This window comes from Ailuropoda melanoleuca, chromosome 4, assembly GCF_002007445.2.
Source record: "Ailuropoda melanoleuca isolate Jingjing chromosome 4, ASM200744v2, whole genome shotgun sequence".
Taxonomy (NCBI): domain Eukaryota; kingdom Metazoa; phylum Chordata; class Mammalia; order Carnivora; family Ursidae; genus Ailuropoda; species Ailuropoda melanoleuca.
The window spans coordinates 120,449,859-120,463,646 of NC_048221.1; the positions used below are offsets into that span (position 1 = coordinate 120,449,859).

Genomic DNA, 13,788 nt, shown 5'->3' on the forward strand with positions numbered 1-13,788 from the left:
AAAAAAGTCTGTCTCGTTTAAGAAGCCTTTGTTGTCTTAACTGGTTATTAGTATTAACATAAACCTGTAGAAGTTAGCCAATACAAAACCTTAAAATATTCCAGTTTTTTTTATATCCTACGATAAAAAGCAGACTTAATGGACCAAGAATTACAGAACAGCTTCTTAAGAGTGACTATGCCTGAAAGTGCTGGTAATTTTAGAGTGCACTAAATTTAAAAAAAAAAAAAAAACAACTAGAAATGTTAATTCTTCACATTAGAACCTGAAAGTAATATCTTTGGGCAACTTGTCTTAAACTGGCTTTTTCTTTATGAGCTGAAAGATTAAGTGTAAGTCAGACTCCTCACTTTCCTAAACTATTTGCCAAAAGATTACTTTCAGGGTCCTCATAACCAGAAACACTTAATAATGACATTTTAAAATAAACTGCTGGAAACACAGTTTAAAATGAATAATTAAACATTTTATTACTACAGTAGAGCAAAAATACGGTTTGCCTCAGGATAATAAAACTGTCAGAATCATTAAAATCCTGAAAATAATAATGGCCTTAAAATTTTTATATTACAAAAGGTATTCCAGTGATCAAGACCTGTGATTCTTTTTAAATATTCAGAACAGGAAACAAATACAATTTCAAATGTCAAAGTGCTTTAATAAATGTCAGACAAACAATAAAACACGTCAAATCCCTTACACAGATTCCAGTTTATCTGGGTATGGAGTAGGTTTTTAAATCTCTACCAGTACTTGACAGTATGTGTACAAAATCCTTCCAAAGTACAAAGACAATGAATATCTGAGACCTGGTTTTTTGCTAACTCTCGAGCTGAACTTCGAAGTGAGGGTGGACAGAAAAACCACTGAAGAGCAGTGGCCAAACACTTGGCTCGCCCGGAGCCTAGGGCCCAGAATGGTGTTTGTTCCTCTGCACCCTCAGCCTCACTTTCTGAGGCCCAAGCTCTCCTCTTTGCACTGAAATTAGACACCTAGGCAGCTTCTCTCCGGTCTTTACAGGTCGGCTTTTTTTAAGCATTAGAAAGAAAAAGACAAGCCTCAGCGCTGCTCCTCTACCTGACACCCTACCAGGACCTCTGTTGCTCCGTTTCTGCTGATGAGCCGTTCACTAGCTGTTTAGACACTACCCCGAAACTCCCTGAAGAGCTGGGCTGTACACATCCATCAAAGCCTCGGACATGCTTTTTCCTCGCTTATTAAACTATTTCTCATTTGATGTGATTAAGCTCACACATGTATATTTTATGTATATTTTTTCTTTTAGATATTGGTATCATCTAGTGAAATCTTTTCATTTACAGCGACGAAGGTGAGAACCAGAAGAGTTACGATGACTTACTTTCCTAAGTCCCCATAACCAGCTGGTAGCACCAAGTCTTTTCTGCCTTCCATTTCCTTCCACGATATTATGCCACCTCCCTCCCATGGAGGGGCTGGGATTCAGGGACCCGAGTCAGCTTCTAAACATGTTTGCAAACACAGACTCAGATATAAAAGGATGTGTCCCATGAACATACGGGGGTTACTCAGGCCAAGTCTAATCTAAAATTACTTTTCCATCCAATTCCTGCCTTTTCCCTAACCTCTCAATCATTTGTTCCACGAGTCAATAAACATACAAAAAGATTCCTACTGTGTGTGCGCAAGGCCTTGCGCTAGTCACTAGGGGAAACCATAGTGAGTATGACTGACATACCAAGCTCTTGCAAATCTCAGGGCCTCTCTATCACCTCCTCAGGAACTCTTCCCTGGCTCTGTATTCAATCCAGCACCATTCTGCCTACTTCCAAGTCTCACAGACAAACATGGTTAACAATTATGACCGCTACACACCTATTAGAATGGCTAAAATTGAAAAAGAAAAAAACAAAATAAAAAAACCTGACGACACCAAGTACTGATGAGGACGCAGAAGAGTAAGAACTCACACATACTGGTGGTGACAAGGCAACGTACTATGTATGCTTCCCATATAACCCAGCAATCCTACTACTGAATATCCAAGACAAATGAAAATTAATGACAACACAAAAACCAGAATACCACTGTTCATAGCAGCATTATTCATAACTGCCAAAGACTAGAAGCACCCCAAATGGGGAGGGGGTAGGTTGGGGTAAACAAATTCATAGACCAGATACCTATAGTTTCTTGTTCAGGAAGGAAACCTCTTTTCCTTCATAAAATGTCCTTATTTAATCACCTCACAATTGAAATGTTAACTAGCATTGTTCCCATAGTCTAATAGATATACTAAGAAATCACTGCAACTCAATGTGATCCATGCTACAAGAGAGGGTACAATGAAGCATGCAGCATGTGTTAAGGATAGATCAAAGTAAGGCAGGATGAACTCTGCTAAAAGGGATTTAAAAAGGCATTAGACTTTTGGGAGGATGTGAGTGAGGTTGGGGGTGGGAAAGATTATTCCATGTGGTAAAACAAAACATGCAGTGTCACAGAAATTTGAAACAGCATCGCTTAAACAGGGAACTGTAACTCATCAGATATTAGTGTACACACTGGGGAGCTGCAAGAACCACAAGAGCACAGGTCCTAGGAACAAAGTGCACACACCCAGGCCAGGATAGCCAAGAATACCACCTTTGCCATATCACCAAGAAAAAACATAAAGCCTATGACTCATATTTTGGAGTAAGTGATAATGGTGCATATATAAGCATCGATGCAATGAACGAATGGATTGGTTTTGTTAAAAACCTTAAGAGCAAAGAGCTTCTCTTCCCTTTAAAACTGGCCATACATGGAATCTGTTGGCAAAAATCCTAGCATTGACAGATGCTGGTATCAGAGCAGTCTGGGAGCCAAGAGCATCTGACCCAGCTCCACAACGCAAATAACGCACATCACTTAACCTTGGACGCTAACAGATGGGGAGGTTCAAGAATATTCTCAAAGGCCTACCTTTTGAGCACCTAATATTTGTCAGGCACTTTACAGAAGGCTCTTGGTAGTCACATATTCAACACCTACAGATTCAACTATTCGCGAGCAACTAAAAGGTCCTTAACAAGTAAATACTCCAAAAATTTTGCTGAAACTCAAAATTTGATTACTCCAAGGCTGGTGTCAAAAAACAAATCATTTGGGTCAACTGTCCAGTATCCTCATCTCAGTGGCCCTTTATTCTGTTTTACTTACCTCAGAAGCACCTGGTGGGGCAAGTTAGATGCATAGTGGATTTGTAAATTAGAGATTTTAAAAGGACCTTACTCTCTACTTTGATAATGTCAAGTGTATCTTAAAATAGGCACTTTACATTCTCATCTAATCCAAACAAGAGCCTCAAAAGTAAGGTATCAATAATATCAGTGGTATTTCCAGCTAAAGAAATAAGGGACTTGGTTCCCTAACACTGTTCATACTGACAGAGGTGAGATAAAGAACCTCCAACCAGGGGCACTCGCAGAAAATGCAGTAGAGAGTTTGGAATCGGTACCAGAAAGATTTAAAGGCCAAAAAGTAAATAATGAGCAATAAAAGTAACAAAGAGTTAAGCATATTATTTAAGCCTTGTCTTCTCTGAAAAAGTAAAACTAGGCTTCTGGACTAGGGGATACACAGTGGGATTAAGTAACCATACACAGAGAATCCTGAATCTGAGACCTAGTCTTTCCTCACTGAGCTTTCCGGTGGCTGGGAACAAGATTTTAGTCCTACTCCAGAGCTCTCCAATAAGACTGCCTGCAGTGATGGAAATTTCAGTAGTTGTGCTGTCCAGTATGATAGCCACACTATACGTGGCTATCGTGCACTTGAAATGGGGCTAATTCAACCGAAGAACCATTCATTTGATGTGGTGAGTGGCTATTGGACTGAACAGCACGGCTCTAGGCAGACTACTGGAGCTCACTTCTCTGGGGATATGACCAGACTGTGAAGAAAGATGAAATGTAGAAGCACTGAGGGCTCCTTAATAAACGGTCCACCTAAATCACCGTACAGTGAGGCCCAGAGTTCATGGAAGCCTCACCTACATACAAGCTCCTAATTGGCTTTTTAAGTCCCCTATTTTTACTGTGAGCAGATAATGAGCCATCTGAGAAAAGCCTTTAACATGACACTAAAGACTAAGACAGAAAAAAGTATACTTGAGGGAAACTATTCAAGAAGAAGAATATCTTTAACATTTCAGAAAGACAAATACTGCATCTAGTAACAAAACCATGTTCTTTGTTAAATAAAACAAGAAAGGAAACATTCAAAGAATAAATGAGCTATTGGAAATTGACAACATAGCAATGTTCAGCAAAAATTAAACACTCAAGAGTTGGAAAATAAAGCTAAGGAAATCCCCCCAAAAGTAAAGAAGATAAAGAGCTGTAAAGTAGAAAGAGTATTAGAGGACCAAGATAGGAGGTCCCATATGCAAATCATATGAGTGCTAAAAAGAGAGGAGCGAGGAATTGAAGAAATCAGCAATAAAATAATTCAAAAAATTTCTATAAAACTGGTGAACATGACATTCACATTAACGGGGCCTGCTGAAAACTGGGACAATGGACGAAAATAGATGCTCACCAAGGCACAGCACTGTCACTTTCAGGACCGGGGAGACAAAAGGACATTCTACAAAACTTCTAGGGAGGATATAAACAGGTCACAAAGGATAAAAAATTTGATTGGCTTTGGACTTCTCAGCTGAAATCGATCTCAACGGTAATACCAGAAGCAAGATGAAAACAGAACAATGCCTACAAAATTCTCAAGAAAATTATTCCATCTGGTCATGTATCAAATGTAAGGATAGTAGAACATCATCATCATATATGCAGGATGTCAAAATAACCTCCCATACATTCTTTTTTCAAGAAACTATTTAAAAATGGGCTTCCTAAAACAAAGGACTAAACAAAGACTAATGGAGATGCAACATGGGAAATAAGAGATCCCACACAGGTGAGAGGTCAAGGGAATCTCCAAGATGATCATGAAGGAAGATCCTAGGATGACAGTCATGCACAAGACAGAGACAGTGTCCAGTCCAAATCACGGATGGGTGACTCAAAAGAAAGACCCTTTGAAAGCTGTATCCCCAAATACCTTGCTCCTAAACAAACTACCTTTTTAAGCCAAGGACCAGAATGCCATATGAACCTTGGCACAGATTCTAATCTGCACTTGGCTTCTTGAACACATTGTGATAAAATTCTCACAGGCCAGCTGATGACACTCAGTTTATCTATTGTAAGTACTCTGCTTTGACCTATTCCTGAGAGATGGAGGGAGGGCATGCAGAATTTAGGAGCAGAAAATATACTCCTACCAAAGAGCCAGAACGTGCAGAGTCCCACCAGATGCCGTGACCATGGTGAGCCATGGACTGTGGTTTCTCAGGACTCATTTATGCATGAATTTGCCCACAACCTTCCCCAGAAATGGATCTGGTCAATGCTCTGGGACACTCAGGTCAGACTATCACCCAGAGATTCTGCACTTCTAGGACCCTTCATCCAGCGATGGATTACGCTTACTACTCAAGTTTTCAAATATATATATATATATATATATACACACACACACACACACACACACAAACACACACAAACACGCACATACATATATATTGAGGAACATATACGTAGGTGATAAAATTTTAAAGAAAAATAATGACTAACATAAAAGAATAATAGTTGTCATGGGGGGAGCAGGAGACTTCTAATAATGGCAATATTCTATTTTCTTAAGCATGGTGGCTCCTTATATGTTCACCAACAATGACATTTAGAATCACATTCTTTATGCACTACTCTTACAAACTAGATGAATAAATACTTCACACCCAGACACAATCAGACTGGTTTAGTTCTTTCATAAACATAAGTGAAATATGTATGAGCTGATTAATTTCTTTTAAATCCAACAAAATTTTTAAATCCCTGGATGCCTGTAATTTGCATGACCTGATTCTGATGAACATTTCTGCATTTTTCAGAATTTAGTAACATACACACATCTGTCTTGCCTGATGAAATGGTTTGCTGCTTAATTCCCCAAAGAGAACCATATTTGTTCTCTTTTCGAGTCTCAAAAGATAGAGGCTCATGGCTAAATTTAACATTCAATTCTAGAAGAAAAGATTTGTGTTATTATATCTCTTTCTCCTCTTATAATCTTTTTATTCTTACTGGTATTATCATGTATGTCTTTTTTTGTAAGTCACTTTAAATTCTTTTAGGAAGAAGACTACTAATTAAAAATAAATTTAAAAGACTGTCCACCATTGGTAACCTTATTCACATTTACTTATTTTTCTTTAAAAAAAACAGTGTCTATGATAGTGTCAAGAAATCACTAGAAAATTTAAGAATTTATGTTCAAGATATTCTGAAGACAAAAAGGTATACTCCTTTAATAAGCAAATTGCCAAAAGACACAAATTAACAAAAATAAGCCAAAGCAACAGAACGTAAAACACCTTTCCATATCACCTAAGCATTCATGAGGCAGGCAGAGGAAGCTGAAAGGATAACGCATAAAGTTTGCTTTGGCACCTTTCCCTGTTCGGGAAAAGGACACAGACAGTAACAGGAAAGAGGCAAACTACAGTTTCATTCTTCCTCAAGTAGCTCAAGACAATAATACTCTCCCAGATAATTGAAGAAGGTGCAAGGTAAACAGGCATTCTAGTTAAGACCATTTAGTTAAATGAAATAAAACCACTTTACCAATTCTGAGAAACACAACAGACAGTGCAAGAGCAGAATGGGATCAAACCTTAGTTGGATCCACCCAAAATGAACAACATCAACTGGATTTCAGTAAACAAGTCTGCTAACTCTGGTGGGGAGAAGGTCCACGGAGAGTTCTTAGCACTGTACAAGGACATCTAGGGTTATGTTAAAATGGCACAATTTTCTCTTATTAAAGTTTAGGGAGAAGAAATTATCTGTGCAAATACTCATAGTTCTCTAAATCCTGATCCAATTCTTTTACTTAAAATGTATTTAAAAGTTAGTACCTAGGGCGCCTGGGTGGCACGGCGGTTAAGCGTCTGCCTTCGGCTCAGGGCGTGATCCTGGCATTATGGGATCGAGCCCCATATCAGGCTCCTCCGCTGTGAGCCTGCTTCTTCCTCTCCCACTCCCCCCTTGTGTTCCCTCTCTCGCTGGCTGTCTCTATCTCTGTCGCATAAATAAATAAAATCTTTAAAAAAAAAAAAAGTTAGTACCTAGAAAGAAGCAGAGTATATACTGTATGATTCTATTTGTCTAAAGTTCAAAAACAGAAAAAATAATTTATAGGATTAGAAGTAACATTAATGGTTATCTGGGAGGTGTGGAGCAGGAGTAGTGACTGGAAGAGGCACCAGGAGGCTTCAAGAATTTTAGTACTACTCTGTTTCTTGATTTGGGTGCTGATTACATGTGATGTATTCACTTTACAAAAATTCAGTGAGCTATATATTTGTGACTTTTATACTTTTCTGTATGTATATTTTAATAATATTTACCAAGAAATATTTACCAAAAAATGTTATATATGCAGTAATTTAACTAGATACCTTGTAAGTAATCATTTATATGTATGCAGTCCTCAGGAAGAAAATACAAATGGTCAATATACATAAAGAAATGCTCTGAGCCCTGGATGGTTCAGTCAGGTGAGCGTTGGACTCTTGGTTTCAGCTGGGATCGTGATCTCAGGGTGGTGGGATCAAACCCCATGTGGTGGGGGGGGGGTCCATGCTCAGCAGAGAGTCTGCTTGAGATTCTCTCTCCCTCCCCCTCTCTACCCCTCCCTCAGATTGTGCATGCGCACATGTGCTCTCTAAAATAAATTTTAAAACACTGTTCAATCTATTCTCAGGAAAACGCAAATTAAACAAAACACCATTTTTTCTCACCAGATTGGCAAAAATGTCTAAGTTTTGCCTTTGATACTTTAAAAATCATTTGTTGGTGTCTTTGCTCTCACAGCTGGAAGAAGTATAAATTTTAGAGGGCAAACTGATAAATGAGTTATAATACATACAAGCTATAATAATTTTGAATACGCCTGCCATCATGAATTCCTTCTCAGTGTTTACCCCAGAGAAATACTCAACTACATGTACAAAGATGCTTCACCACATATTTGTAACCAAAATATCAGAAACATAAATGTCCACTGATGGGGGAAGGGAAGGGCTTAACTGTATCGCAGCCAATATTATGAAACACTATGCAGCAGGTAGAAAGAATGAGTCCAAGCTGTATTTTCTAAAATGAACAGTTCTCAAGATGTATTGCTAAGTGAAAAAGAGTGTGATACCATTTTTGAAAGGGGGGAACCACGCCCCTAGGAAAAAAAAAAACCTAGGCTACATGGTTTATATAAATAAATGTAAATACACATAAGTCTGTCTATAAGGACACAACATTTCCATGGCCATCTCCATAAAGATGGAAGACGCTGTGACTAAGGATGGTAGTCAAAGAGAAACAGACCTTTCTGTAATGTTTTAAAAAGAGACATTGCCATTTGATACTTACATACAAAAAGGGAAGAAGGGGGAAAGGGACACAGAAGAGGAGGAAGGAAAAAAGCAGCAGCTTCAACGTCATTGTAGCCAAAGTAAGTCAGCTTGTCAGTAATGTCAGTAATGCCTGTTGCTCCATGATCCCGTAATCAAAGTAAAAATGAATAAATGTTGAGGTAGAAATACCTCTTAGCATTACTGCTTGTCATACTTTAACTCAAATTTTCACAAATTAAAAGCCACAGTGAAAAACATACATTGAGACAGGAATGAAAAAGTATCCCGGGTAAACTAAAACAACACGGGCACCCTCAAAGGTCACTTGAAACCACCATTCAATTTATTTTATAGCATTTATCTCTGTTACCTTGAAGTTTAAGCTCCTGTTTTGTTTTTCTCTTCATGAGACACAGAGCTAACCAGTTAAATGTGCAAAGAACTAAGCAATGGAGGTACAAGACTGTCAGAAAGCAAGCAAGGAGTTTCCTGAAACTCTTTATATGCACAAAATATAACCCCATGAATGTATATGTATAAAAGTCTCATAAGGATAAAGTTCTAGCAGAAAACAGCTATTTTAGAAGTTTCTAAAAACAGAATGTTCATTTCTGACTCTCCCCATGGCTACTTTAATCAAAAGCATACTCTTAAAAAGACAGAAAAAGGAAAAAGTTAAAATAGCTGTCTAAACTTACCAAGTTATTTTGATCATTTAATTCTGATCATTTAAACAGAGAAAAAGTACCAATTAGAGTCATTCCACAGTCATTAAAAAACTCATATAATAGGGGCGCCTGGGTAGCGCAATCGTTAGGCGGCTGCCTTCAGCTCAGGGCGTGATTCTGGCATTCCGGGATCAAGTCCCACATCCGGCTCCTCCGCTGGGAGCCTGCTTCTTCCTCTCCCACTCCCCCTGCTGTGTTCCCTCTCTCGCTAGCTGTCTATCTCCGTCACATAAATAAATAAAATCTTTAAAAAAAAAAAACTCATATAATAATAACTGCACTATTAAACACTAACCATCTTCAGGCTAGGTAGTACAAAGAATGGAGTCTTTACCCTCCTCGGCCATATCATGTAGGTTGAGAGAGAACACATTTGAAAAGGAGGGAGGGAAGCAATACAAGGAAATACATATTAAAGGCCAAATTCATGAAAAATCAGTAAGTTTAACATCCAGTTTGTAAAATCTTAGAAGTCTAGAGCTAGACTTAAGATCACTGAGGCTTAAAGATCTTTCAATTTCACAGATGATTCTCTCATTATACCAATGAAGAAAGTGGGGAGCAGAAAGGCTGAGGGGCCTGACTTGTGCTTATAGTGGCACAGCCAGTGGTGTTGGAGCTAGGCTAAGACCTTCCATCTCCAGTTACCAGCCTAGTGTTCTTTCCATTAGAAGAGAATCATAGATGGCTAAGGCAACCAACTAAAACATGAAGAAGGAATTAAGACGCAAACAAGGTCTGGACTTAGAGGCAGGATAGTGGTCGGTCAAGCCAGGACAAAAAGAAAGGCAAAGGGGGTACCTCTCAACAATGTTCTTCATGGTGCATGCTGTGCAGTGACTGGGTTAGCCATGAGAAAGTTTCTCCAAAGTCTCAGGATTTCTGTTGGGTTTTGTTTCTTCCAAATTGTTTCAAACAAAATGAATTATTAACAGCAAGCATTTTTTTTTTAATGAAAATGTCACTTATTCTTTTTCTGCATAAATGGCAAGCACACACACTGTATCTCAACAATTTCCTGTTGTTATATAAAGTTTCCTTATACGATGTAAAAGTTAAAACCACATACACCCACACTAAGTGGAACACTACTATATGAAACCATTTCAGAAAGACTGGTTAGTACAACTCTCTTACACCTCCTACCTATTACTCAAGAGACTAACTTCCTTGCTCAAATTACTTATAGTCCTCAGAATGTTAGAGTACCACATAACCCAGCAACTCCACTCCTAGATAGATAGATAGATAGATAGATGCAATGAAAATACATGTCCACATAAAAACATATGCATGAATGTTCATAGCAGTGCCATTCATAAGTCAAAAAGCAGAAACAACCCAAATGTGTCCTTCATTTGATAAAGGGATAAACAAAAGGGGTTAGCCATCAGTGGCCATCACTCAACAAGAAAAGAAAGTACTTGATACATGCTACAACACAGACAACTTCGAAAATATTAATGCTCAGTGAAAGAAGCCAGTCACAAAAGTCCACATATTGTATGATTTCATTTATATGAAATGTCCAGAAGAGGCAAATCTACAGAGATAAAATGTAGATTAGTGGGTCCTTAGGGCTGGAGGCAGATGGAATGGGAGTGATTGCTAATGAGGATGAAGTTTGTTAGGGGGGTAAAAGAATGTTCTGAAATTAGACAGTGGTGATGGCTGCACAAATCAACAGTCTAAAACCACTGCCTTACATGCTACTCTGTAAATGGGTGAACTGTATGGTGTATGGATTATATGTTTAAACAAAAAAAGTTTATTAGCTGGGAGATTACCAAGACATGAATAACTCTAACCATTTTACCCTGGTGGCCATGAATGCTGAAAGAAAAGAGAAATTATAAGAATAACTATCACCTAAGAAATTAGAAAAAAAGAGCATATACAAGCCAAAGCCAGAGTACAAAAGGGAACCAAAATCTAGACAGAGGGCACGCAATCACTGAACAGAAAAAAAACCTCGGCAGATACACAACAAAATGTAACCAACGACGACTTTGTGTAGTGAGACTTTGATTTTTCTTCCAAATTGTGCACAAAAAGTCTTATTTTCACACTATGAGAAAAAAATCCCAGTAACACTTATTTCAAAAGGAAAAATGAGGAGCCAGGATTTCTTACATTAAGGGACTGGAGAGGTCCCATTAATAATACACCATGGAAGACAGAGTCAGCCACTAATAAAAAGCATCAAATGGGGATTTCATAATACTGAAACACTGGCCCAGTGCTTTTCATATGTAAAAAACGCTGATATTCTGGCATCAGTAACTTGTCTTTTCTAATGTAAATTACTGGTATTCACTAGAAGGTATAAAATACCACTGTTTCAGGGCAGCATCTAATAAGTGTTTCGACTGGACAAGGAATAAGATGTTTTTCTTCCTGTTCCACACATTACAGTTCTTCAACACAAACTGATCACATTATTTTTAAAATGTGCAGTTACATTATCTTTAAAAAAAGACTTTCTACAAATTAATATAAACTGAATAAAAACCTACCATTTTGTCAAAGTCAACTATGATTCACAGTAATTTTCTTTTAATAGATACAAGCAAAATTTAAAAAAAGTTGTTGCCTTTCTACAATTTATTCTTCACACAACAAAGGGTAGTTTACCCACAGGTGGTCATGGAATGCATTCAAAAGTTCATAAACCCCCTAAAAGTGTATGCTGACTTATGTATGTGTGTTTTTCTTCAGAGGATCCCTAATTTGTATCAGAGGGGTTTGTAATTCAAAGAAAATTATGACACTACTGGTTTAGAGAAACAACTGAACAGCTGCCTAAAATGGTCTTCTGTTGGGGCGCCTGGGTGGCACAGCGGTTAAGCGTCTGCCTTCGGCTCAGGGCGTGATCCCGGCGTTATGGGATCGAGCCCCACATCAGGCTCCTACGCTATGAGCCTGCTTCTTCCTCTCCCACTCCCCCTGCTTGTGTTCCCTCTCTCGCTGGCTGTCTCTCTCTCTGTCGAATAAATAAATAAAATCTTTCAAAAAAAAAAAAAAAAAAAGGTCTTCTGTTGTAAAGGAATTTCACTCTCAAGAAACTATACTGTGTAATTTTTGTTCAAGAAACACATTTATCAAGTATCTGGGCAATGAGGCAGAACCAAAGATAAATCATATAACAACACTACTTTTAGAAAAAACTTTTAAGTTGTGAAGTCAAAAAACCCACAAAATACTGTAAGCAAAGGCAGAATTATTACATATCATGGTACTATTTTATTTTTATTTATATATATCAGGCTTTGTTGTACAAATATTTGAGATATCTTTATTATTTAATACCTTATAATATGAATGAAATCAAATAATACTGATTCAAGGTATTTCAGACTGAATTTCATAAACACGGCTGTTATTCATATGTTATGGAATTGAGTGAATGCTACAAATGTATAAAACATTTTTTTCTAACTTCTTCTGAAAGAAAATGAGGTTTGGTTCACGTGTAAAAGTCTATTTTGTACAAATAACAACAGGGTTAATATCTGGAACATCTGTTTTGCTATTAAAACATTACTTCTGTGACCTTTTCTCCCCCTAGTCTTGCAAAAATCAAAATAAATAACAGATGGAGAATGACCCTGGAACTCTCTCCATGTATTTTAAAGTGTTTCATGTAGCATGTTCTTGCCATTAATAAAAACACAGGTGGAGAAATTAATATGAATGCCAATAAAAATATTTGATAACAGAAGCTCATGAAGACTTAAGACCGGCAATTAATATTTATAGGATTTTTTAAATTATTTCTAGAACTTACAAAGGTAACTACTCTGTTTGATGAATAAGGAGGTAGTTTTCAGAACAGTATGATGCATAAAATAATACTGAAAGACATCTCTGAAAACTCAATTTAAAAACCACACTGCCTATAAAATCACCTATCATGAAAAGTCAGAGTTGTGAGAGGCTTTAGAGATCATTTAGTACACTGGTTTAGAAACCTTTTTGGCCACAGGACCCTTCATTCAAAAATCTCACCAAAAAGTCTCCTGTAAAACACAGCAGAACAGCTGTGGTTCAGGGCTGTCCCCACCCCCAGACCTCACTCCTCACCTTCACCTGGACCTCTCTGTTCTAAAGGATGTTAAAGAACATCATTTGGAACCAGAGGCCCAAGCAAATCCTTATCTCAGATGAAGCAACAAAGATCCAGATCACGTTTCCTTAGCGCTAAGAGAACTACCCATCTATACTGCCTAGTTGTTTGTTTTCTCTTCAGATGACCTTAAGTCAGTCACAAACTCACATAATCTTTGAGATAGAAGGGGCCTCAGGCCAGGACTTCTCATTCTCAGTTTGGTCTCCCCTCTATTCCACTCTGCCTCTTTTTTCGGAGACTGTTAAAAGACACAGAAGAGGGGTGCCTGGGTGGCTCAGTAACTGGGCGGCTGCCTTCGGCTTGGGTGGTGATCCTGGGGTCATGGAATCGAGCCCCACATGGGGCTCCCTGCTCAGTGGGGAGTCTGCTTTTCCCTCTCCCACTCCCCCTGCTTGTGTTCCCTCTCTTGCAGTCTCTCTCTGTCAAATAAA

General features: G+C 38.2%; 1 protein-coding gene across 15 annotated transcripts in view; it reads right to left on the reverse strand.

The window, feature by feature from the left end:
* LCLAT1 (lysocardiolipin acyltransferase 1) overlaps positions 1-13,788 on the reverse strand; it is a 194,221-nt gene that overhangs the window by 121,183 nt on the left and 59,250 nt on the right. Inside the window, exon 1 of one of the 15 annotated variants that reach the window (XM_034659699.1) lies at positions 10,030-10,224. The exons of 10 other annotated variants lie outside the window; for them this stretch is intronic. In XM_034659699.1, coding sequence (XP_034515590.1) covers positions 10,030-10,049 — 20 coding nt within the window. In that variant the 5' untranslated portion in view covers positions 10,050-10,224. Of the gene's footprint in view, positions 1-10,029; positions 10,233-13,788 lie in introns of those variants that run through there. 4 more of the 15 variants (XM_034659698.1, XM_034659694.1, XM_034659685.1 and 1 more) reach the window with 4 other exon arrangements.